The sequence below is a fragment of the Alosa pseudoharengus genome, unplaced genomic scaffold, assembly GCF_046254945.1.
Source record: "Alosa pseudoharengus isolate Yale_2024_CS ecotype anadromous, Long Island Sound unplaced genomic scaffold, YU_APseudo_1.1 YU_APseudo_1.1_scf_13, whole genome shotgun sequence".
Taxonomy (NCBI): Eukaryota; Metazoa; Chordata; class Actinopteri; order Clupeiformes; family Clupeidae; genus Alosa; species Alosa pseudoharengus.
In genome coordinates this window covers 5,853,513-5,878,230 of record NW_027468598.1, presented here as the reverse complement: position 1 = coordinate 5,878,230, position 24,718 = coordinate 5,853,513, and the positions used below count along the sequence as shown (strand labels likewise).

At 44.9% G+C, this 24,718-nt stretch overlaps 2 protein-coding genes across 2 annotated transcripts in view; one reads left to right on the top strand and one right to left on the bottom strand.

Moving 5' to 3' along the window:
- Nucleotides 1–24,718, bottom strand: part of nf1a (neurofibromin 1a) — a 93,195-nt gene that overhangs the window by 4,302 nt on the left and 64,175 nt on the right. The window contains exons 36-56 of the mRNA XM_076281914.1: nucleotides 21,824–22,256; nucleotides 20,823–21,163; nucleotides 20,142–20,344; nucleotides 19,493–19,686; nucleotides 18,622–18,762; nucleotides 16,642–16,921; nucleotides 15,878–16,092; nucleotides 15,514–15,575; nucleotides 15,070–15,211; nucleotides 14,407–14,508; nucleotides 13,413–13,553; nucleotides 11,610–11,736; nucleotides 11,233–11,364; nucleotides 8,310–8,445; nucleotides 7,894–8,051; nucleotides 7,441–7,563; nucleotides 6,792–6,910; nucleotides 6,263–6,363; nucleotides 5,336–5,478; nucleotides 4,205–4,251; nucleotides 3,353–3,569 (exon numbers count right to left, since the gene is read on the bottom strand). Coding sequence (XP_076138029.1) covers nucleotides 3,353–3,569; nucleotides 4,205–4,251; nucleotides 5,336–5,478; nucleotides 6,263–6,363; nucleotides 6,792–6,910; nucleotides 7,441–7,563; nucleotides 7,894–8,051; nucleotides 8,310–8,445; nucleotides 11,233–11,364; nucleotides 11,610–11,736; nucleotides 13,413–13,553; nucleotides 14,407–14,508; nucleotides 15,070–15,211; nucleotides 15,514–15,575; nucleotides 15,878–16,092; nucleotides 16,642–16,921; nucleotides 18,622–18,762; nucleotides 19,493–19,686; nucleotides 20,142–20,344; nucleotides 20,823–21,163; nucleotides 21,824–22,256 — 3,557 coding nt within the window. The remainder of the gene's footprint in view (nucleotides 1–3,352; nucleotides 3,570–4,204; nucleotides 4,252–5,335; nucleotides 5,479–6,262; nucleotides 6,364–6,791; nucleotides 6,911–7,440; nucleotides 7,564–7,893; nucleotides 8,052–8,309; nucleotides 8,446–11,232; nucleotides 11,365–11,609; nucleotides 11,737–13,412; nucleotides 13,554–14,406; nucleotides 14,509–15,069; nucleotides 15,212–15,513; nucleotides 15,576–15,877; nucleotides 16,093–16,641; nucleotides 16,922–18,621; nucleotides 18,763–19,492; nucleotides 19,687–20,141; nucleotides 20,345–20,822; nucleotides 21,164–21,823; nucleotides 22,257–24,718) is intronic.
- LOC143122205 (uncharacterized) lies at nucleotides 17,810–23,784 on the top strand. The gene is made up of 3 exons (XM_076283063.1): nucleotides 17,810–18,096; nucleotides 22,626–22,842; nucleotides 23,158–23,784. The coding sequence occupies exons 2-3, from the start codon at nucleotides 22,840–22,842 to the stop codon at nucleotides 23,782–23,784; spliced, it is 630 nt and encodes a 209-aa protein (XP_076139178.1). The 5' UTR covers nucleotides 17,810–18,096; nucleotides 22,626–22,839.

Here is a 24,718-nt window from a genome sequence, read left to right as displayed (position 1 = left end):
GTTTAAGAAGCTGCAATCTGCTAATTTTGAGGCATTTTCCTTAAAAAAATGACCTAAATTGATTGACCTAAATTGATTAACCAATAAATGTAATAGTTGCCAACTAATTGAATTATCACTTCATTGTTGCAGCCCTAATGGTAACACATATGCATAAAGTTCTTATGCTAAGTTTGACTTGAAATTAAATTGCTTATGATGTATTGTTACACTGCAATTATGCCATTAAGATGACAAAGGTGTTTTTTTGTGTGCTATTATTGATCATGGGGCTATTATTGATCCCATGCCCTCAACATACAAGGTGTCCCATCCACAATGATGTTATGCAGATAATCACAGCTTAATAAAACATTCAATGAAAGTGGCGATAATGCAAGCTAGAGATTTTAGGGTGTTTATACAGTATTAAAATGACTGGCCAATTACTCTGCTTTGATCTGCGGTTTAATTGACAGAGACAGCAATATTGGGGTTTACTTCTGCTTTTTTTGACAGGGGTTGCTAATACAAAAAGCACATGATGTCACCTACTCCTAGATAAGGCGAGATATAAGAGATATTTTTTTTTTAACACTTTCTCTCGCACACTGCATAGATTCAACCCTGGTCCTTATCCACACAAAACTATGTTTGATTGGCATCTTAAGACTGCTGTACAGCCATTATCCAAACATCCTATGCCCCCAAAAAGCAGGGGAACTGTTTTGGACCCACTCTCAACTGTATTGCATCATTACAGCATTACATTTCATTTCTGCTTTCTCTCTATATATGCATATATGGTTGCATGTGTATATAGGATCACAGAGAGAGAGGGTTTCTGTTCGGTGTGCTTTTGGGTAAAGGCTCCTACTTCACACCTGTCACAGCGGGCTGAAGGTGAGAGTAGTACCTGGTAGGACGAGGTGTTGTGGGAAAACGGCCGACTTAGAGCTCGGCAGAGAAGCTTGGCCCACAGAGACAAAGAGAAAGGGGAGAAGAGAGAATGGAAAAAGGAAAAAAAACAAGAATGAATGACTACAGCAATGAAAAAAAGAGAGAAAACAGATAGAAAATAAATGAAAGACATACCACAGTCATAGTAAACTTTCCCAGAGAAAGCAAAGCAAAATAAACGAACCTTAGAAAGCAAACTAATGCAACACCAAAAACAAAAAGATAAATATGATAATTTAAGATGGATGATTGTATCTGTGCCGTGGCTTATGACTTAAGAGGTGTTTATAGAAAGAAACATAGTATAGTATTAAGATGTGTTTCAAATATGACATACAAAAAGACTAATGACACTTATCCAAGCATGTCCTCACTGTCCTGCTATACAGTGCTGTCCTGAACATATCCACTAGAGGGCAGTACGGAACAAGCACAAGCAGAGCCATACAGATGTCTACAGCTCTGAGTAAAAGGACACAACAATTTAATAACACATTAGCAGCCCCAATGGAAGTGAAACATAGGCCTATAATGAATATATACAGTTCTTCTGCTTTCAGAATATTGCATTTTAAATGAATACTACTATATTTGGACAAATAGAGAAAACAAAAATTATTCCTTTTTGCACCTCAGTCAACATGACATAGAAAAACTTGGCCAGCACCTGTAAAGTCTAGTGCAAAAAGCAATGATGTAAGGGAGCGGGTAGAATATTCCAGACAGACATCAGCCATGGATATGAAAGGGTTCAAACAGACACTTAGTTGGAGGAGAAGGTCAGGGAAACATGCTATGACCAGCTGTTCCACAGACTAATACTACTAGCACTACAAAGGTGATGTTGAACAAGGAAAGGTGACCTTCACTATCGAAAAGTGATAGTGCCGGAAATTGATTCCATCATCTCTACGTTACACTTCAGGATGCCATGGAGGTGTGGGCTGTGTGTGTGTGTGTGTGTGTGTGTGTGTGTGTGTGTGTGTTTGTGTGTGTGTAGTGCGGGGTAGGTTACATTTAAAATGTATTCCACTACAGATTACAGAATACATGCCCTAAAATGTACTTTGTAACATATTCTGAATACTTTGGATTACATCAGCATTGCATTAATTTGTATTAGCAGTGGATGCAATAGTTATGTGATGTTATGGGAAGTTTTAAGACCCATAGCTAATGTCAACAATCCACAACCTGGTTTACAGTCAGTGAGGATGGATTAATATATCAGGCTATGAGCTATGAAACACTGTTTCATAGCACAGAGATGTTCTGCTTGCACATAGGCTAAAAGACTACCAAATCCCAAACAAGGTATACATAGGTTAATTTTAACAGCACAAGGGGTTATATGCCTTTTTTGCAGAACACTCTGTCAAGAAACGAGAACCTGGCTTAAAACATGCTGGCTGGATATAGGCCATATTGGCCTATACAACCAAACAAATTTTACATTCTTCATTTTCTGAGAGGTTTTTAATTTAGGCTATTGATATAAACAGAGAGGGAAAGAGAAAGAAGCCATCCGAAAGATATATAGGCTACAGTGTGATTAGAAAATATTTGAATTTGAGTTTCAAAAGCCTTGGCCTACATGTTATAATGATTTAAATTAATGATTTAACTTAAATTGATCAGTGTAATTGTATTCTGAATACCACCCATTTAATTTGCAATTGTATTTAAATACAGTTACTCATATTTTGTATTTTAAATACGTAATCCTGTTACATTACTTCCTGACGCTGTGTGTGTGTGTGTGTGTGTGTGTGTGTGTGTGTGTGTGTGTGTGTGTGTGTGTGTGTGTGTGTGTGTGTGTGTGTTTGGGAGAGCAGGAGAAGGGATAGAAAGGCAGGACAAACCACATGCAGGTGTGGAGCCGAGTGGGATACATGGATGACACAGGACCATTTCATACCAGGTTACAAGTGCAGAAGAACAGAAGAAACAGTAGCCACTATGCAACAGGTTTAGGTGACCACGCACCTGTGATTTCTGACCTGTGGTCTTGATTGTGTGTGTTTGTGTGTGATTAGTTCTAAGTATGCATAGTAACTATGCTTATGACCCTTCTCCACATGCACCAGAGTTTGGCCTGATGTTGGCTGGCTTATTATGCGTGCATACATGAATTCTGTACATGTGAACTGAAAAAGAAGTATGGTTGTCTGTGTGCATGTGCATAATGTGTGACTGTTTGTGTGTTTGTGTTTGTGTGTGTGTGTCTGGTGTGTGTGTGTGTGTGTGTATGTATGTACATGCAAAACGTATGAATGTACGTATGTATGGACGTATGTACCCATGTATGTATGTATGTACCCATGTATGTATGTACGTATGTATGTATGTATGTATGTACGTACCGGTATGTATGTATGTACGTATGCATGTATGTATGTAGCGCCTGGCTGACCTGGTGAGTGCTGTGAGGTGGCCAGCGAGGTCATGGAGTTGGAGAGGTTCAGGTTGGCCGTGATGCTGAGCTGACTCTGTTGGGGTGGTGGGTAAGGAGACGTGGGCGTGCGCAGAGACTCTTCACTGGCCTCCTCCTCGATTCCCGGCAGGTAGGTGTCGATCAGAGCGTCCAGGAACTTCACCACCAGCTCGGCATAGTCGGGGATCTGGGTTTGCTGAGGGCAGAGGTTGGCGAGTAGCAAACGTTTGGGATCAGAGTGAGTGACAAAGAGAGAGATGAAGATAAGGAAAAAAGAAATCAAAGGAAAAATAAAGAACGAATGAATCAAAGACAACATGAGTCATTTAGTTCCCAAATCACAAACATCAGTCTGACCGGCAAGTATGTGCTAGCCCTTGTGCTGTGCAGAGCATCATGAATTGGACTGAGACAAGAGCCCTCAGTGCAGATGAGCGGGAATAAGACTGAGATGTCTCTGACACACAGACGCGCACACACGCGCACACACACACACACGCACACGCACACGCACACGCACACGCACACGCACACGCACACGCACACTCACACGCACACGCACACACACACACGCACACACACACACACACGCAGCTGCAGAGAGAGCTGATGTTTGGGGAGGGGGGAGCAAGAGAAGCAGGGAGGGTATGGTGGCAACAAGATGGTGTCAGTTGATCCATTTCCAGCCAATCTGCAGATGTGGTTGGAGAAAAGAGGGAGGGGAGGAATGGCAGGGGAGGAGGGGGGGACTGCTTACCCGGCACTTTTTTTCCTTTACAGTGCTTCCTGCGGGGAAAATGAAAAGCAAATAAGAGGAGCTATTAATCTTACCTTTGAGAAGGGACCAGCGAACCTCCAGAGCCCGTTGAAGCCGAAGCCTGCCAGCCAGAGGGGAGGAGAGAGGAGAGAGAGAGAGAGAGAGAGAGAGAGAGAGAGAGAGAGAGAGAGAGAGAGAGAGAGAGAGGAGTGACAGTGAGAGAGGGAGAGAAAGAAAGAGAGGGGGAGAGGAGCCACATTGAGAGAGAGACACTATTATAGCTTTATAGCTAATATTATAGCTAATTACTTATATACTGTAAATGTAGTTATTCTTTTTATATACTACTGAATTGATTATGTTTTATTCCTCTCTTTTTCCCCCAAATATATTGTATCTGTTTGTATTATTTTGTTAAAATATGTATGTTTTGACAACACTGTTTCACTGAGTAATGTCAATAAAGCTCCATTGAATTGAATTGAATTAAATTGAATTGAAAGGAGTGACAGTGAGAGAAAGGGGGGGGTAGAGAGAGGAGCAATAGTGAGAGAGGGAGAGGGAGGGAGGGGGAGAGAGAGTGCAAGGGAGAGCTTGCGAGAGAATGAGAGAGAGAGCGAGGGGGGGGGGTAGAGAGAGGAGTAATAGTGAGAGACAGAGGGAGAGGGAGGGGGAGTGAGGAGAGAGAGAGAAAGAGAGGGAGAGAGGAACAACAGTAAGAGAGAGAGGGGGGTGGCGGGTCAAGGGAGGAAGGGACAATAATGTGAGCTGTGGTATAAAATGCACTCAAGGGCTAAACACAGCAGTCTGGGCTCACTAAACGCAGCCAGTTCAGCTCCATTGACAAGAGTGATAAATGTCAAGGTGGAAACCAATGGGGCACAAGCCTGTTAACGTCTGCAACTCATCCACTAAACAGAGAGCCTTACAGCCAGTCCGTACACAGCACATGAGCACAAACACTCCTGGGCGGACTGGCAGAGTGACTGACTAGCTCTGGGACAGGAAGTGTGTGAGTGTGAGTGACAGAGTCACATCAGTCAGATGCGTGGATGAGTCCGAGTGAAAGCTGTGTGTGCACTGCAAGTGGGTAGTGAAAGGAGAGTTCAAACGAGAACACAAAGATCAATGAGACAGTCTGGTAGATGTGGAAAGTGAAAGAGGACACTGGGCCTGTGCGCCAGATGAGAGGGCTGTGGGTTTACTCTGCAGGTATAGGGGCTGGTACTGCGGGGGCGACTCCTCGTGGTACACCACACTCTGCACGATGCCATGCACTGGGTTCAGCAGGTTCGGATCCTGGCACATGGACAGCAGGTTGTTGATCTTGGAGTCCAGGAGCGTGTGGCTGGATATCACACAGCACACACACATGCGCACGCACACACATGCACACACACACACACACACACGCACGCACACAAAAGCGCACACACACACACACACACACACACACACACACACACACACACACACACACACACACACACACACACACACACACACACAGAGACAGACAGACAGACAGACAGACACAGACAGAAAGAAACACAAACAGATTAGGCTCAAATGCAGGTTGGGCATCAGTGAGATAAGTGGGTGAAAGGAGAGCTTCTATAAGAACCTATAAAAGAAAAGTCTTACGCAAAGTCTAACAAAAAGTCTAACAAGTGGTGGCCGAACTGAGTTGCTGTGACATTATTCATTAAATTATTATGATTGTATTACAATGAAATCATAGTCATAGCCAAATAAAACAATGTCTTTATCATTTCTGTAATATTCATTATTATGCAATTTATTGTCTATCTGTTTATTAGCTTAAAAGCCAAAGAAAATGAACTTTTTAAGGCCCACCATTAAAAGTTACGTAGAGTTTTCTTAAGTATATAAAAGCTCCCAGGCTAACAGGAAGTGGATACGCCATATTGCTTTTCTAACCCATCAGCCCTTTTTATGCTGAATCACTCATTTCCTGAAGCTGGATAAGGCCAGTCTGTTACTGGTGGCAGTGGGCCTGCAGCCTGGCTGGACAGTCTGCCTGGAGTTAGTCCAGCAGACAGGGTCTGAGTCCAGCAGCAGCTGAGAGCCAGCAGCTAATCAGACAAGGGATCTAGTGAATGGTCACTTACACAACTGGGAAGACCTTTGGGAAGACCACACTGGCCTCGGCCAGGTACTCATACAGAATCCTCTGGTGAAATTCATCCGTGGTGTACTTCACCAAGGTTGCCTGGACGACACAAACACGAACACGAACACACACACACACACACACACACACACAAACAAACAAACAAACAAACAGGGCTTAATCAATATGGTCACTCATCCAGATAAAATCACTTGATTAATGCTTTAGGGGAGGGGGCAAGGAGAGCTGCTAAAACAACATGACAGGAATAGTGCACGATGAGATGGAGAGAGACGGACAGAGAGAGAGAATAAGAGAGAGAGCGAGAGTGACACGAGATGAAAGTGAGAGGGACAGATATCACAACAAGCAAGAGCAGCAGTGAAGGCAAGTGTGATGGAGACGGACAGAGAGACTAAATATGGACAAATTCCTAAACAGGGAGAGACAAATGAAGACAGAGCGCCAGGCAGATACAAATGGACACTGCAGGAGGAATATAGAAGAGGCCAAAAGCTCCTTCTCACCAGCACAGTGACCAGGAGAGCCTGGATTTTGGGGTCTTGGAGCACTTCCTCGTCCAGAAGCACGTTTGACTCGGACACAGACACCTTGCGGAGGTGAGAGTTGGCTATTCTTTGAGTCTCTGGGAGGCAGGACAGTCAAGAGTTACATTAATGTACACGTATACCACACACACACACACAAACTCCATACTGCACTCACACACTCCCTCTCGCTCCCTCGCACACACAAACTCCATACTGCACTCACACACTCTCTCTCTCACTCCCTCACACACACAAACTCCATACTGCACTCACACACTCTCTCTCACTCCCTCACACACACAAACTCCATACTGCACTCACACACTCCCTCTCGCTCCCTCGCACACACAAACTCCATACTGCACTCACACACTCTCTCTCTCACTCCCTCACACACACAAACTCCATACTGCACTCACACACTCTCTCTCACTCCCTCACACACACAAACTCCATACTGCACTCACACACTCTCTCTCGCTCCCACACACACACACACACACACACACACACACACACACACACACACACACACACACACACACACACACACACACACACACACACACACACACACACACACACACACACACACACACACACACACACACACACACCTTCTCACCTATCTCATAGTCGTTCTCAGCCACTCTCCTCATCTTTGGAGGAGTGGTCATGCCTGACTCCATGTCTGGCCTCTTTGGTGCTTTTGAGTCCGATATCAAGTGATCAAAGCTCTTCCTGGTGCCTAAGCATGCACGTGCACAAACACAAACACAAACACAAACACACAAGCAATCAGATTAGGTGTGTTACTAGGGAAACCAGTCAGTCACATACACACACGTTTAGTGCAGACCACACACCCCCAAATCACTGCATCTACCCAAGTCTGGTGGCTGTTAGCTGGTTAGCTTGGTAGTTTTAAATAAAAGCACCATAATGGCTTTTCTTTCATTTCTTTCTGGGGAAATGAAAGGGACATGATGGATGGGTTTTTCAGCCAGTGGACTGCCCTTAAGCATGTTCACAATCCCTTGCGGAAGTTGAATACGGCTGAATTGTATGATTGGTCTACCTAGTAGCTTCTTGGTGTTGGCCTGTGAGGGCTGCCCCATGTCCAGGCTCATGGACTTGCGTGTGCGAGGGCTGATCTGGCCGACAGTGGGGTAGTAAGCCGCCAGGTAGCGCTCAGTCACTTTGGGAGACGTCCAGGGTTGGTTCTCCCTCAGTGTCCTGTGACAAGATGGAGGATGGGGATGACCATGCAAACTCTACTCAAATTTCGCTCACCATAGCTTCATATTTAGCAGTGTTTCTGTTCTGTTACTTTTGATGATTTCAATAAATTGCATTCAACATAATATATTTAAGACATACCTGTAGACTAAAACAAAGAACATGCTACAGTTTAGAGAGCAGCAATCAACACAACAGAGTTAGCATTGCCATAATAATAATAAAAAAAACAAGCCAGAAAAGTCTATTTAGTACCTGCAGCCTGGGTCGCTATGGTACACAGAGAACGTGTCCATGGAAACGCTCTCCATGGTGACATCGGCGATTAGCAGCGACTTCCTGTGCTTGAGACTGCATCGGCTGCGCACTTCCTCTGAGACGGTGAGGAGAGCTGCACAGAGCGGAGCCAAAGTCACTTACTTGCTCCTACAAATCACACTTCAACAGCCCAATGCAGCAGAGAGCAAAGGAACACAGTGGAATGTGCTACAAGCACTACTCTACTGGCACGGTGTCATTTGTAGAGTTTGCCAGTGCTGCTAATATTGTCGGAAAGCCGAAAGTTGTTGTGTAGGTGATCCCGTTACAAAAAAAAGCACTTTACAGAACAAGAACATTAAACAAGAACATTAAAAGAACATTACAGAGACGTTATTTTGTAATTATAGTGGATGGAATCCACTATCTTGAAATCTAGCTTCTTCTTCTTATTATTATAACTAGGGCTGGGATAAACGATTATTTTTTAAACGATTAATCTAGCGATTATTTTTTCGATGCATCGATTAATCTAACGATTAATTTTTTCAGTCCGATTCGATTTCGATTCGATTCGATTATCTCCCCATTAATTGACTAATAGCAACTTATACATGTTGATTTACATATCTGAATGAAAAAAACATGAATTCCTTAACATTGGAATATATGTTTATTGCTCTTAAGATTCCAAAATAAAAGACTACACAAGTGCAAAGTAATGCATTCTTAGTCAGAGGTAGCATTCAGTTCAGTTCAGTAGGTCTAATTGAGTGCCTGCCACTTAAGACGACGTTTGTGAGGAAATCCCTGCAATTAACATTAACACCGTTAAAACGCTGCTGATGTGTGAATGCAATTCATAACGTAGTTAGTTCAAATAACGGTTCGTAGCCTACTTCTCCTTGGGACAAGCACTTTTGAGTCTTGGAAAACACTTTTCCATTTATTACATTGGGATTTTGCAAACATTCAGAGTCAATAAAATGAGCCCTACATGAGTAACGAAATTGACAAGCAGATGTAAGTAAGCATGCTAAACTTGACATCTGAACAGTATTCTAACGTTAGCTTTGAGATGCTTCTTGATTGCATAACTTAACTTAGTTTGGTCTCCTCAATGTAGGCTACTATGTTGTGATGAGACCTTAGCAGAGTTAACTTGACTGCAGCAGTTTTGAACAAATTTGCACAGCATGGTCATGATGCTAAGCGGATTTAATAGCAATTTAGCCAGCCGTGTTCTATGCAATGCTTCTACGTGGCAACAACAATCCTTCAACAATCGTGAATATTTTGTGTTAAATGCACATGCAGAAGAGGGGCAGCGGGCTCGTTACGAGAGAGAGCGGGCGAGGCAGGGAAAGGCTGCGTGCATAAAAAGTGCAGCTCAATGAAAGGATTTTATCTTATCTTTAATTTAAATAGTACAACATAGAACATCAATGTGTGACGACCGGTTTTGAGTTTGTGGCGCCCCACCACAGATTAGTCAACGTATGGAAAAAACTCTGAAGGTGTAAAATTCTAAATATTTGTCAGCACGCGTTTTGGGTCTGACAAATCGACGCGCATATTTTGCGTCGACGTATTTTTTACGTCGAAGTAATCGATTACGTCGACGCGTTGTCCCAGCCCTAATTATAACCTTTTCTTTTTACCTTTTCAAGAATGAATGCGACTCTAACCGCTTCACGTACAGACATGTTGAAATAACCATTCTGAAGGTCTGGAGTGGGGTTATTTTTCAGATTTTTAAAAAAGTTTATACATTTTGAGAAATAGGAGATTAAAAATGTTAAAAAGCTAATTTTCCCCCCATAGACTTGAATGGCTGTGATGTCATAATGGCCTAAAGCCAGCTGCGCTCGTTAAGCTCCCAGAATAGTTCCCGGGCTAATCAGAACGCTGGCACAGGTGTCACCTGTGAATCCAACTGTCTCAGCTTCTAATGCATACAATGTGGCCAAAGATACAATGCCTAGCAAGTTGGGTCGTCCTAGTTCATGTCTATGAGGGCAAAGTGGAGTTCAGTCAGAGACGGGCTCTGGTTCAGTCCCCACCTGCACAGGGGCGTGTCACAGACGTATGACTGACGTTTGAACGCCTCGGTTCCACGCCAGACAGAAGCCGGAGTACAAAACAAACTTGGTGTACACCTTCATTAATGTTGATTTTCTCCCGACTGGAGGGTCATACTGTCACGACATTCTCCTGAAATGGGGAGGAGGGTTTGGAGATCATGATACCGTGTCCGAAATGTGCATTCATTGCTCAGAAAAATAGGGCTTTGACAAATTCTGGGAAATTCTTGGATTCTGCCATAGACCAGGGGACAGGAAATGGCCTATCAGGAAGTATCTTCGTAATCAACCATCTTTGATGTGGCGCTCCCCAAAACTACACATCCTGTTTAAGTGTTTCCCGTGTGTCAAAATAAAAGTCACAGCCATATCTCATGCTTTGCGCATTATATCTCAAGAACGGTTTGACGCATATGCCTCAAATTTGGTACAAGTGTTTGTATGGACTCAAAGATAAAGTGAGTTGATGTTGGAGGTCAAAGGTCAAGTCCATGAACACTCTGAGCGCGATATCTCAAGAATGCCTTGACATACATACCTGAAATTCGGTATGAGTGTTTGTATGGACTCAAAGATGACTTGATTTGATGTTGGAGGTCAAAGGTCAAATGTCAAGGTCAAATGTCAAGGTCAAAAACACCTTGAATGTTATATCTCAAGAACGCCTTGACACACAAGGTTTTTTGCTACTATGGTTTGTATGAACTCAAAGATTAAGTGATTCAATGTTTTTTTTCCAGGAATCTCCCCACCAACATTAAGCCAGCAGCTTTCCATCCACTATTGTAATTCCTCTGGCATTACATTTCTAGTTGTGTATGTTATTCCAGACCCACCTGCTAGATAGGCCACACTCTGGGTGTTCACTTCAAAGCGGTCACAGCCCATGTGTTTGGCCACCAGCCCCAGTAGTGTGTGGAGGATGCGCACGGTCCGGGCTACCGTGCTGGACGAGGGGTGTCTGTAGCCTGCAGGAGGCACAGACACAGCAAGTTAAAAGGGATAGGAGAAGGGCATGAGGAGCAGATAAGTCAAGAAAAGAGAGAAGGATGAGATGCAGAAAAGAAGAGAGATGGAGGGGCTTTTACTTCACTTTAGTGCAGACCTATCCAATAACAGTCTTACAGCCAATGGCACAGACAAGACACCTTCACTGGCCAGGGCCACCTGCTATTTGGGATCTGTGAAGTACATCTTTCCCAGTGGGTCTCACCTTTCAGCAAGTGTCCCACTAGAGCAAAGTTGAAGTTGGAGGTGAAGTTGAGGCCCACAAAGTGATCCATCTGTTTGCAATGCCACTCCAGAGGCTTGCGAATCTCCATGAAGACTTCCTCAGGACTCTGGAGAGACAGAGGGCTCCTTTGAGATGCCACGCTAATGTCAGAGGACAGCCTCCGAGAACCACAAGGGTGCTGTTTCACACTGGTGTTATTCAAGTTATTCCTCCATTGTTAGTCACACAATCCAACACCTTTCAAGGAATTTGTTTTATGAGCGACTATATCATTTTGATGGAATATGGCCATGTAATGGACAAATAAAACACCTGTCATGTCCACAAGTTGTATAGGCTATGCAATGTGTAGTTCTGTGGTTCGAGTCAGAACACCATGCAAAAAAATTAATACAAAAGCGTTCATAACAGTAATAGCCCAAAAGATGCATTGTTGATGTTAAGTTTGCAAGCTTCAATTAGTGCCAATTTCTGGTAGGTGGTGGCACTTGCAAGGTTTCTACACATTGTAGAAAAGTAGCTCACTAGTTTTAGATCAAAACTCTAGAATGCCTCTTTAAACTCAGTAGCAACTGTTAAGAGATTTGTAGCGGTTATTTTATTTACTGATATTATGGGATTCTTTAAAATGCAAATCAGTAAAGTATCTAGACGGCTAGAACTAAAGGCTTCAGCAAATATTTTGATGTAACTGGCAGTCAAGGAAAAAACAAATCAAAAGTACAGCAGTACTAGGCACTGAGAGGCCCTTTCATACATGGGCAGCAGTATGAGGCCTTGAGGGCAGACCTAAACGTGGGGATAAATGTGTGGTCATTCAAAGTGCTGTGTGAAAAATGATCTTAAACTCTGAAGTACGAGCCACTACTAAAAATAATTCTCAGTTCTGCCCTGAGACTGGCTGAGCCTTAAGCAAAAGGCCAGAGGTCCTGACTTCTTCTGACAAGCCTGCATGCTACACAAGTCACAGGAGCGCTCTCACTTACATGGGCGCGCGCGCACACACACACACACACACACACATACACACACACACCCCTCAATATAGACACAGCAGTAGTAGTCCCATTCTATTGCACTACTTCTCCCTCTCTTGCATGCTCTATGGAGTCTCTCTGACTGCCTCAGTCTTTCTCTCTCCATCATACAGTTGCTCCTTGTCTCCTTCTCTTCATCTCAGTCACAGCCTGTCTCTCCCCGTACACACTGTGTGTGTGTGTGTGTGTGTGTGTGTGTATGACTGTCTATACATGTCGGTCACAAAGCCTTTGGGCTTTCACCCCACTGACAGGGCTCACTATGCGTCTTCATTTGTAAATTCATCAGCGAACAGAAAGGGGATAGAAGACAGACAGTCAGTCAGTCGGTCAGTAAGCAGCACTCTTCTGTCCTTACACAGAGCAACAGTGGGCTTGACCGCTGAGGGGGAACACTACGCCCACAAACTGGGACTATTGATTTCAAGTGATTCAATGAGGAATAGTACTGAGCGGTAGGCCTGTGGGTTTAAAGATTTAGAAGGCACCATAGGCATACTGCAGCGTGAGCAACTTTAATGACATTACGACTACCAGAAAAGTTGATTAAGAATATTTCTATTTCTTCACAAAGTGATATGAGTATGTACACAAAAGAATGTGTGAATGTCTGTGTGCGTGTGGGATTGTCTGCATATCAGCATATGCTCAAGTGTATGCTTATCTGGATGAGGACCTAGAGGCTACTGGTGTGGCTTGCTTGAAGTGCCCTGCTCGTGTGGTGTGTGTTAGTGTGTGTATGCACCTTATCGTTGAACACCCGGAGGCTGTCGAGGGTGTGCAGGTTCTGCTCCAGCAGTGCAGTGCCCGCCGAGTAGAGGTTCACCTCGTCCAGCTGCAGCACAGCCACCGCCACCCAGAACAGAGCCCTGTGCATGGGGGAGTCCTGGACACACACACACACACACACACACACACACACACTGAAACCAAATCATTGCTTCATCGCTACCTTACGTATGTAAAGTATTTATTGTTCATTATAGGTCTTCTATTGTACTGTAGCTTGAATGTTATTCCACACTTGTCACTTGAACTAACATTCCTTGGATATCCCCACTCATGGAATGTCTCTTGTCCAATCAGAAATTTAAGCTTACAAATTGTTCAACCTGACTTAACTGTTGTATAACTTAAAATAAACAGCAGATATAGGGTGTTTAAATATTTCACATAGTCTGCATTGGCAACATTGTATGAGATTACGATCAGAGGCGGACATCCGGTTCAGAAAGTTAAAGTCCTGCCAAGTATTTGATCCAACCATTTAGTAAACCAGCTTATCCTAATTAGCAGCCAGGTAGATCAGATAACTAGTAATATCACCTGTGTTAAGTGCACAGGTAGAAAGAATATGACAGGACTTTTACTTTCTGGAACCAGGATGTCCGCCTCTGATTACGATACATGATAAAATATTTTTTTCTTGTCTTCAGTATATAGGACACACACACACAAATTAATTTAAAAGCCACAAAGCCACAGTAAAAGGAAATGGACCTTGTACAAGCTTTTACGGAGCACAAATATAACACATGAACTAAACTCAACTACACAAACCAATTGAATATCAATAATTTATTTAAACTAATTGTGAAACAACTCTAACAAATCTATACTCAAGATCTACTTTTAATGAAATACAATAATTCATTCTGAGCAGTGCAGGGTGCCATCGGGTAATGTAGGCACTAATCTAGCTATCTAGAGGCTTCAAAGGATGCCAGCGGTTTTCATACCTTAGGCAGGAGGGGCTGCAGTTTGGTCAGAGCGATGACTGTAGCCTCAATGAGAACCTGACTGTTGTAATTATCTGAGCCCTTTAAACAACACTCCAGACCCTGGGTGAGCGTGAGAGACAGAGACAGGAGAGGAGAGGAGAGGGGGAGTAACAATGAGGTAGATGAGGAGAGAGAGGGAGACAGTGATGGAGAGAGAGAGATAGATAGAGTCAATGAGGGAGGGAGGAATGGGTTCATTAAATCAGCTGAGGCATTGGGGCGAGGACAAGGAGAGCAGGAGACAACCTGCAGAGGCATGGCACCACAGCACCACCGCACAGCTCTGCACAGCACCCAGAGCTGACAACAACAGAGTCACTGTGCAGAGAGCGCTTAGTACAAAGGCATGTGTCCATGCTATCATACATAACACAAACACAGATAAGCTAAAGAACATCACCGTGAACACATCAACAGCCCAACTGTAGCTATACATTATTTCATTTGATTTAAAAATGTAGTTCAGATGAAATTCTGTATGCATTTCTGAAGCATTATTTTGGCACTGGTGCAGTAAAATCAAATTAGTCTACAAAAGCATACAGTTCTCCATTTGTGTGTGTGTGTGTGTGTATGTGTGTGTGTGTGTGTGTGTGTGTTGGGGTCCGAGATGACACTCACTCGATCGATGCTGAGCAGGGGGCTGGCCTTGCTGAGGATGCGGATGATCTGCTTGATCTGGCCGTGAGTCACACGCTTACTGATGCAGCCAAAAACCACCAGAGCCCGCGGCTGCAGAGAAGGGTTATACTGAAACGCAAACCTGAGAGATGGAGACAGAGAGAGAGAGAGAGAGAGAGAGAGAGAGAAAGAGAGAGGGAGAGAGAGAGGGAGAGAGAGAGGCGGAGGTGGTAAAGTGAAACAGAAGGAAAGCATCAGAGTATGAAAGGCAAAAACAGACATCGACATGAAGAGATGCGAAGAGAAAAAAACAAACAAAAAAAGACAGCATGTGGTAAACGGAAATAAAGATGGACGATGTCCAGATAAAGAATGGCCCCTCAGCAGAGTGAGACTGATGGGCAGGGCTGCCATAAGCCTTGCTGCTGCAGCACGTCTACTCACTTTTGGGCCAGTTCTGTCCACTGATCCAGCCACTTGCAGCCTGGGATGTCTCTCATACAGGCCTATGGGGAACATAGCAGAGTTAGAGCACTACTCAGGGCCTCTCTAAGCAGGGCCGGACAGAGGAGACATGACAGGCTGGCGCTTGCTCACAGGTTTACATACATGCTCTGGAGTAGAGCACACATAGTGCTGCACATGTACTGTGCTGTGGGTTCTCAGTCAGCAACTAAGTATATGTTCAAAGTGTCAACAGCATGCCATGGAGAGGAGAGAGGGGAAGAGGAGGGAGACGATGACAACACACGTGTAGACAAAGGACAGAGACAGACGGACAAACTACAAACAGATGTTGGATGGCGACCTCCATGATCTCCAGCAGGGCCTCGGTGACCGTCTCCAGTGAGGACAGGGCAAACGTCTCGCGCTCGTACGACCCCGGGGAGAACGACCGGTCGCGGTAACTGGAGCGGAAAGCGATGACAGCTGCCGATTTCACCTTGCTGATGCCAAATAGCAGGTAAAACTTGGGCAGTGAGAATTCTGTCAAACTTAGGCGAAGAACCTGCTTCGTCTCCTCTGTCATAAAAGAAAAAAAGAAAAAAACAGATGTTAGGATGTTTCAGTAAAATGACACCTACATGATTACCTTCTTCTGAGGCCTTTGTCCTGATCAGCTAATTAATTGTTACATCTAAGGACTTGGCAACTCCAAAGAGTGGGAATTGAGACAAATTAAGAAAACAACTCAAAGACAAAATTATATTATTTTTTTAATTTTTCAAGGATGACTGACTAGGAAGTTGCAGCTGTGGAACATCAGTACATTTTCAGTTCTGTTTCCTATCCCTGACCATCTTTGTTTCTCTCTATTGACAAAGAAGGCATTCAGGAACGAGTCATAAGGATGCGTGATTGTTCACCACCTGCTTCCGCATGAGTAACCTGACAATTACATTACATTACATTATATTAAGCAGTTTGATCAGGGGTTCCATTGTGTCACCTGGGATCAAAGCCACAACCATCTGGTGTTGGAAGCCCAGATCCATAAGCACCATCACCCCCCCCCCACTCATACTACTCTCTTGGACGTGAAAGTGGCAGGACGTGCGGTGGGCAGCTCACCGCTGAAGCAGAGCTGGGCGCACGTGCAGAGCGAGTGGATGATGTTGATGACCAGGCCGTGGGTGGAGGCGCGGAGCGACAGCGGGCCCGTGGCCACCAGCAGCGTCACCACGTGGAACAGGTAGGGCAGGTGCGCCGCCACGTCCAGCGAGTTGTTGAAGGACAGCATGAGCATGTAGCGCGCCAGGATGGCGATGTCGTCCCACATCAGGTGCTGCTCCAGCGTGGGCGTCGGCGACAGGCACGTCTTGTCAATGATCTTACACATGCGGCCGATCACCTGAGCAAATTAGTTCATGTTTACATGTGTCAAGTCAGCATAATCATGTGAAGCAGCCATTGTATCTGCACTACTTATATATTTGCATAACCACTTAGATTAAAGTCCTAACTAAGTCCACATACACAAAGACCTATGCTCAGCTTTACATCCAGAGACATCTAAGGAAGGGATCTAAGACACATCTAACACACTATGCTCTCACTATGGTCTTAATTCTTTTAACATACATATTCCTTTTCACTATATTTATATTTCATATTCAATTCTAGTATTACATTCTGTATCTTGCTGTACATGCACAATGACAACAAAGGCATTCATATTAGTATATGGATAAACATGAATAAAGATGTATAACCCATCAACATTTCACTGTTTTCATATCAACAGTACAAATGGCAGTGGCCACAAGTCCCCACAAGTCCATCCTTAAGGATGATCATTTGACAACCACAACTAGATGTGATCTATGCATTCTGAACACAAATAAATAGTATGTCTTTCTATCACTTTACTACTTCATCACCCCCTGCATACAATCTGAAACAAGAGAGAGACAGGCAGAGAGAGAGCCCATGCTGGACAGAAGGGTAGGGGCAGTAACATGGGCCTTGGGACTACTCTGCAGGAGAGAACGGGGGAGAGGGAGCTGGACAAAGCCGGCCGTTGTGCTCCCCAGAGTTGGCATGTTGGCACTGCGTGGTCAAAAGAGGCTGGCACTTAGCGTCGGTCACTCAGTGCCATGAAACAAGGAGTGAGGAGGACCACACCAAAACACATCAACAAATTAAGACTAGCAAGGATTAAACCACGTGTCCAAGCGTATAACTGCAGGATTCTGGGAGAGATCACAAAAGTAAGGTACTGTAAGACATTTTATTGGCAATGAAATGGGCCTTCCTTAAAAAAAAAAAGTAAAAATCCACAATGACTACTATTCATAGTTAAGCTCTCACAACTCATTGGGCAGACAGTGCCTGAGTTACTATCTTGTTTGCATGCATGTGTGTCCACTTGTGCCTGTGCGATACCAGGAGACGATGAGTGGACAGTGGAGATGATGGACCACTAGTAGTCTGGGTGGAAGGACCCTTACAGGCAGGGAAAAAAATTCTGGGAGGATCAAGAGGAATACTAGGCAAACTACAGATGAAAGACGATTCCTAAAAGCAGTAAGTCTCTCTCTGTTTAAATTAAGATTTGGGGAACAAACAATAAAGATGAGCCAAAAGTTTGAACTCAATGACCTCACGAAATCACTAAAAGAGCGCACCATTGTATGATTATTTAGTTCCATCTCCGTTACTTTTGCTTGAATTCCAGTCAGGGGCTTAATGTATGACAGATGCCAATGACCTAAGCTGTCTAAGGCACTGAGAAGCACCATTTTTAACCTCATCTTTGAGGCTGTGACCCTGAGAGGAACATGGGTGGGTTTTTTGTCTGATTGTTCCGACTGATGAAAGCTCAACTATGTCAGAGGGCTCTTTTGAAACAATGGCAGAAGTGTTAGCACGAGTGACGGCTGCTTCAGCACTGTTTATGCAGAGTTCTGCTTAAGGACTGAGAGGGAAGGCAAGAGAAGAACAGGAAAAGATAAGGCCAGAGAAGACAGAGATAGGACTGCTAGCAAACATTAACACAGAGTGACGGAGATAAGGGACAGAGGGACAGAGAGCACGGTCAGAAACCCTCACCTTGCTGGACACCAGCTTCACATTCCCAGAGGCCAGGGCCACGGCAGTGTCGGCCATCACCTCGGCCTTGATGGAGCCCAGGCCCCCGGTGGCGCTGGTCTTTATGAAGCTGTCCAGCACCACGTCCAGCAGGTCTGTTATCTGAGGGGGGAGCAGAGGGGGGGACACAGGCCAGTCAGTGAGGGGAACAGTGCTGGAGTACAGCAGAGCTGACACTGCAGGAACAGGGAGAGAGGGAGAGGAGAGGAGAGGAGAGGAGAGGAGAGGAGGTTTTCTGAAGTCTTCAGCTGCAATCTAACACCAAACAACCAACACACAGTCGCCAATACGATCGATGATGCAAATCCCGCTACACACACTCAAACTAATTTCCCCTTTTCTATTGAAATGAAGCTGTTCTACTTTGTTTGCGAGAAGTGACAATGAGATATTACTCTGCCTTTGTGCAGATAAACTTGAGTGGGAATGGAGCTTATCTTTATGGTCATTTATCTGTAGACTAGTTAAGACTGTTATTAGTGGCTCCCTTTACAAAACAAGACTTACACCTCCATAACCGGAGCAGACAGCTCACAGCACATTACCAAACAGAGCAGGGAGCCCATTAGCACTTGAAAGAGAGCGAGAGAAAGGAGAAAAGGAGAAACAAACAAAGTACTGAAACACAGATAGACGGAGAAATGGACAGAAGGGCCATACACTGGCTGAGTAAGAGATGGATGGACAGACAGACAGAGACAGACAGACAGAGACAGACAGACAGACAGACGTCATAGTGGGACTAATGCACAGGCAGGCAGACAGACAGACAGAAGTCATAGTCTGACTAATGCACAGGCAGGCAGACAGACAGCCCTAGGGTCCTTCAGACCTGTCCCAGACTGCCCCAGATCTTGGCCTGGATGGACGGGTACATCTGCTTCTCGTTGATGGTCATGGTGATGAGTTTGTCCAGGATGGCGGAGACCCGCTGGCGCTTGGCGTCGTCGTTGTGCTTGCAGAAGCGCACCAGATTCTGCAGCCACGGGGTCATGTACTCCAGACACAGGTGCTTCAGCTCAATACCTGCACACAGACACACGTGTGGGTCGCACCAAATCACTACACACATGCAACACAGAAGCTTCATCTGAAAACACAGAAAGTTATGCTACACACTATAGAGAAATACATGATGCTTAGTGATATATCAAGCAACAAATCATGTTTATATTTGTGAATATTTTGTCTCACCCAATATTTACAGTTAATTTGTTTAGCAGTCACAAACTTGCTATTGTTAGCACCTATCTCAACAGATGCTAAAAGCAGAAGAGCGTGTACTGAATATATGACTAACTGTTGACACTTAGAGAGTTGACATTTATGTCTGTGAGAGCATTAGCAAATCTTGATATGCAAGATTATGTGCATGTTTAAGCATGCATCTGATCATGCACATGCACATCTGTGCAGGCTGCATGCATACACAAAGGTGTGTGTGAGTGATGATGTTTGTTATCTGAGTGTGTTCTACTGACTGGACTTGCTGAAGCCCGAGATGCATTCCTCCAGGAACTCCAGGGTGAGGTGGGGCTCATTGGCCGCCAGAGTCTTGCTGATGGACACGATGAAGAGGGTGTTGTTGGCCGGGATGCAGAGGCCAGACGTCTCCAGCAGCTGGCCCTCGATCTTCAGGTTAAACGTGCAGGTTAAGGCACAGAGGAGGTTGTAGGCTGCTGACCTGCAATGACCAAGTGCTTAGAATTAGACCAAGATCTGAGTTTAGGAGAGAAAGCTAGACAGTGCTTCGTACTCTACTGCAAGCCATCAAAGAGGGAGGACCACACTGGACTGCAACCTCAGTGAGAGCAACTGCATTAGATTACTAATGTGACCACACACACAAACAAAACTGAGATTCTTAGAATTTTGTTCTCTGCTCGTTATGTGTGGAAAACACGATGACCCAGCAGCACTGATGCTCTTCCTCTTGACGACAGCTGAGTCATTTGGTGTGGTGGTGGTGGTCAGGCTACAGTTTGTGCCGTTCACGAGACTCAATCATGCTTCCTGAGTGCATATGAGCAGAACGGCTACAGTGCTCCTGAACGTCACCAACAGGAACATGAGAAATCCCTCCCCAAGTTCTCCTCCAACGTTCTGATGGCGTTCTGATGGCGTTCTGATGGCGTTCTGATGGCGTTCTTTGCATGACTCACCTGAGGCTGGGGTCCGAGCTGCCCAGGTTGAGCAGGGCGATGTTGAGCAGCGTGCCCGGCACGTCCTTGGGCCGGATCTTGGTGTGCTGGGGGATGGAGTCGGGCTGCGAGAGCTCCCAGCGCGTGCGGATGTGGATGATGCACTGCACGATGGCCTCGCACTCCTGGTGCATGAAGGTGAGCGGCGTGCCCTGGTTGGCGATGGTCAGCGTGAACTGGCTCTCGTCCACCAGGCAGATCTCCTCCACCTCCGAGGCGTAGTAGATGTCGTTGAGGAACACCGACTGGCCCAGGACGCGGGTCCGCTCCGCCGAGGTCACCTGTACCGCCGTGGAGCCCACCTGGCCAGAGTGGACACAGATACTAAGAATGAGCTGGAGGAAGACAACACTGTGGAATTGTTCTGGACGACAAATTGAAAACCCATTTTGACTCTGAAGCTACATCATACTCAATCAGGAATGTCCAATAGTTTTTCCTTCTCCTTTAAAAAGTTGTTTGAATGTGTTCTACAGCATAACACAATAAAAGCCCATTCACACAAATAAAACAGCATGTTGCAATGGAAAAAGCCTCCCCCGCTCTTCTCCTCTTTACAAACCCCCTTCATCCAATGTCATACCCCCCCTTCCAATGTCCCTTTTTTACAATGTGCCATTGCTGTTTGAGGAAACAACACAGGCACTGTGGAAAGTCCCCCTCCCACTCACTCAATCACTCTCACTCAGAGCAGTTTCACACACTTACAGTATGTCAACGTGTTTGTGTTTTACAATGCGGAAGTTGATTGATTTGAATTTGTATTCCCATCAATCTCAGGGTGCGTGTGAGCTGTTCAATGCTGCATGCCACAACTATGCCTGGAGCAGTACTGCATGCAGACATTAGACAGGGGGCTTTATTCAAATCTGTACTGTACAAAGGTTCTGTCAGCACATGTATGTATTCATGCTCCTTCTGCATGACAGACGAATGTGTGTGTCTGCCTTCAGATGCCTCACCTTGATGGACACTTTGGTGTCCTTGTGCGCCAGCTTGAGCGCGTTATGGAACACCTTCAGGTCTTCCTCTAGGGTGAGTGTGGCAGCAGGCAGCTTCTGTTGATCCGGCTCGATGTGGTCGGCCAGCCGCGCGGGCGAGTCGATAAACAGCAGCTTCTTGCTGCCCTTCAGGCCCGTGAGCAGCCGCTCGTGGTACTTGGTGTACTCGCGCACCCATGTGTTGCAGTTGTACACAAACACGGCGGCCACGTTCTCATAGGCGAAGTTCGGGAAGACCACAAACCACTTGGAAAGGAAGTCCGTCTTGAAGCGGTTGCTTGGGCCTACATGGGTCAGATCCACAACAATCTCGTAGGGCTTGGCGTAGTAGGGCTTGAGGGTCAGCAGCACGTGGTAGATGAGGAGGTCACCGTTGATCTGGCCTGTTTTGAACCTAGGGTCAGAAAGGAGAGGCGACACAAGGTCAGATCAATGTCATAAGGGAACTCTGGTTCAGTAGTGGTAGATAGTAGTAGTCATTTTGGCCACACTTTCTTACAAAAGTATTGTAGAATTCAATTCAATGTGAGTGAGTAAATGGATGTATACTGTATCTATAACCATGTGTCAATCAATCCATCCATCTTTCAGCTGTGAAAGCTGCAAGCTTCAAAAGCACTGAACAATCACACAGAACAAAAGTGAGGGGGGGGGGGGCAGAGTATGCATGCAGGTGTTTGATAGGCTGTTTTTTTTAGCTGTAACCACTCGCTGTGTCTACTTACCAACATTCATCATGTATCTTATTTTATCTTTGTTTCAGTAACCAAGACGTCTTCTAAACAAGACAGACACCCAAAGAGCACCCAAATAGCTCTGAGAGCTAAAGCAAGCCGAACTCATTCAGAGAACAACTTTTCTCTGCACACTTTGACATCTCCTGTGTCTACAAGAGCAGAGAGCATTTTGCAACACTCCTGTGCAGAACCTAGAAAAGCCTTCCACCCAAATCTCTTTACAACAACTTCGCTACGATCATGGTAGGTGTGGTACTGTTACTAATCATCTTGTCAAGCTATTTTTGACAAACATTTAATGAACTGTTTATCACTACCTTCAGAGTAGGCCAATATTTTTAATAATCCTGGCACTTTTAATTAAGCAAGAATAAATTCCAAGAGACCAGAAATGATGAGAAATGGTTGTGCTTAGATAATGTTGATGCTGAAACAATTAAAAATGTTTTGATCATAAAGTATTGCCACAGATGAAATGGAATTTATCGAATGGCAACCAAAAAAGTAAATCCAATGCCTGAAAAAATAAATCACTGTTACATTCTGTTATGTTTCTAGACAATGACTACCATCGATACATCCACACCATCACTCGAAATCAACTCCACGTCCTCAATCTATAACATGACAGAGACCATTACTGTCCCGGCCAACTCCACCGAGCAAGGTCTCGACTTCGGCTGCATTCCAGCAGAGGTGGCCTTTGTGGTGATGGCTTCAGTGGGCAGTCTAGTGGTCTTCCTCCTGGCCTCCATTCTGGTGCTGGCATGTCAGGTGTGTCGGCTGCAGTGCCGTCAGCAAACCGGCCGACACACCCGCAGCAACGTGGACCTGGTCAGTGGAGCAGGCTACTGGGGAGCGGGCAACCAAGCCGAGGGAGGGGGCATCGCCGGACCGTGTGATGCCAGCGTCATGCTGGAGGAGGTCAAGACGCAGGAGGAGCTAGAAGGCTCCGAGGAAGAGTTTGAGAACAGAAGCGAGGAGGGGAGCGAGGTGGTGGTGACCGAGGACAGCAGGGGTCAGCCAGGAATCACCGTGGCCCCTGTGGGGGAGCTAGTCGACGTGAGTGTGACGAAAACCGTCCCGCCCCCGCCCCCACCCCCACCCCCCATGCCAGGCTCCACTTCCACAGAGTCCTGCCTGGAGATGGGCAGAGATCTGGAGGGTATGCCACTGGTGGTGTGACATCAATGCAATCTTGAGAAGGGGGGATTATGAGAGGAATTTCTGCTCTTGTGAGAAGACTTGATCCGACTTGTTAAATCAGATGAAAAGAATATCATTTCATTTCTTTCTTTTGGATGCCTTAGTCACTTAGTTTTAAGACCCATGGTTATCAATAACCAGTCGAGTAGGAGGAAGTTATCATCTGAATAAACTTGTCACATACTGTAGAAGGGAAAAAGTTTAAGACACATCTCCATACTGTATGTCTGTTATTACCTAAGGATTAATTAGACTGAGACCTTTCAATATAATGCAATTTAAATACCTATTTTCTCAGAATGCTATGTTCACATACTGTAATTTACATACTACAATATTACTAGATATGTACAACTAGAGAGCCATGCTTCTGCTAAATGATTTGAATGTGGGTAATGAAATGATTCCTGAAATAACACAAACCTAACCAGGGAAAAGGGAAGTGCATCTATGTTATATGAATAACTGTTAACACTGAGGCAACCCATATGTGTGTCTACTTTGTCTATGTGGGGATATCGATGATTCAATTCTTTAGATAATATTTTACAAACTAATAAACAGTCTACTGTGGAATGGCATGATGGCTGTCATCTGAAATATGAACAGTTACCGCCACAGTTATTTGTAAATTCTGTAACTGTTTTGTGAGTTCCAAATTAAATAAACTCCTGCAAACCAACCTGATCCCCATGTACTGTGATCTATGAAGGTGTCACAGTCACAACAACAAAACTGTCATAGCACATACATGTAATCACCAGTGACTACGCTATGTCCACGGATAACAGCACCAAGTGGCATAATATGTCATCATACTATAATATGACAATCAGCATCATGGGTGGTGCCACCCGCATTCAACAATTGATGGGGTCACAATCAGCATAACCTACACTACCAAGTGCAATGT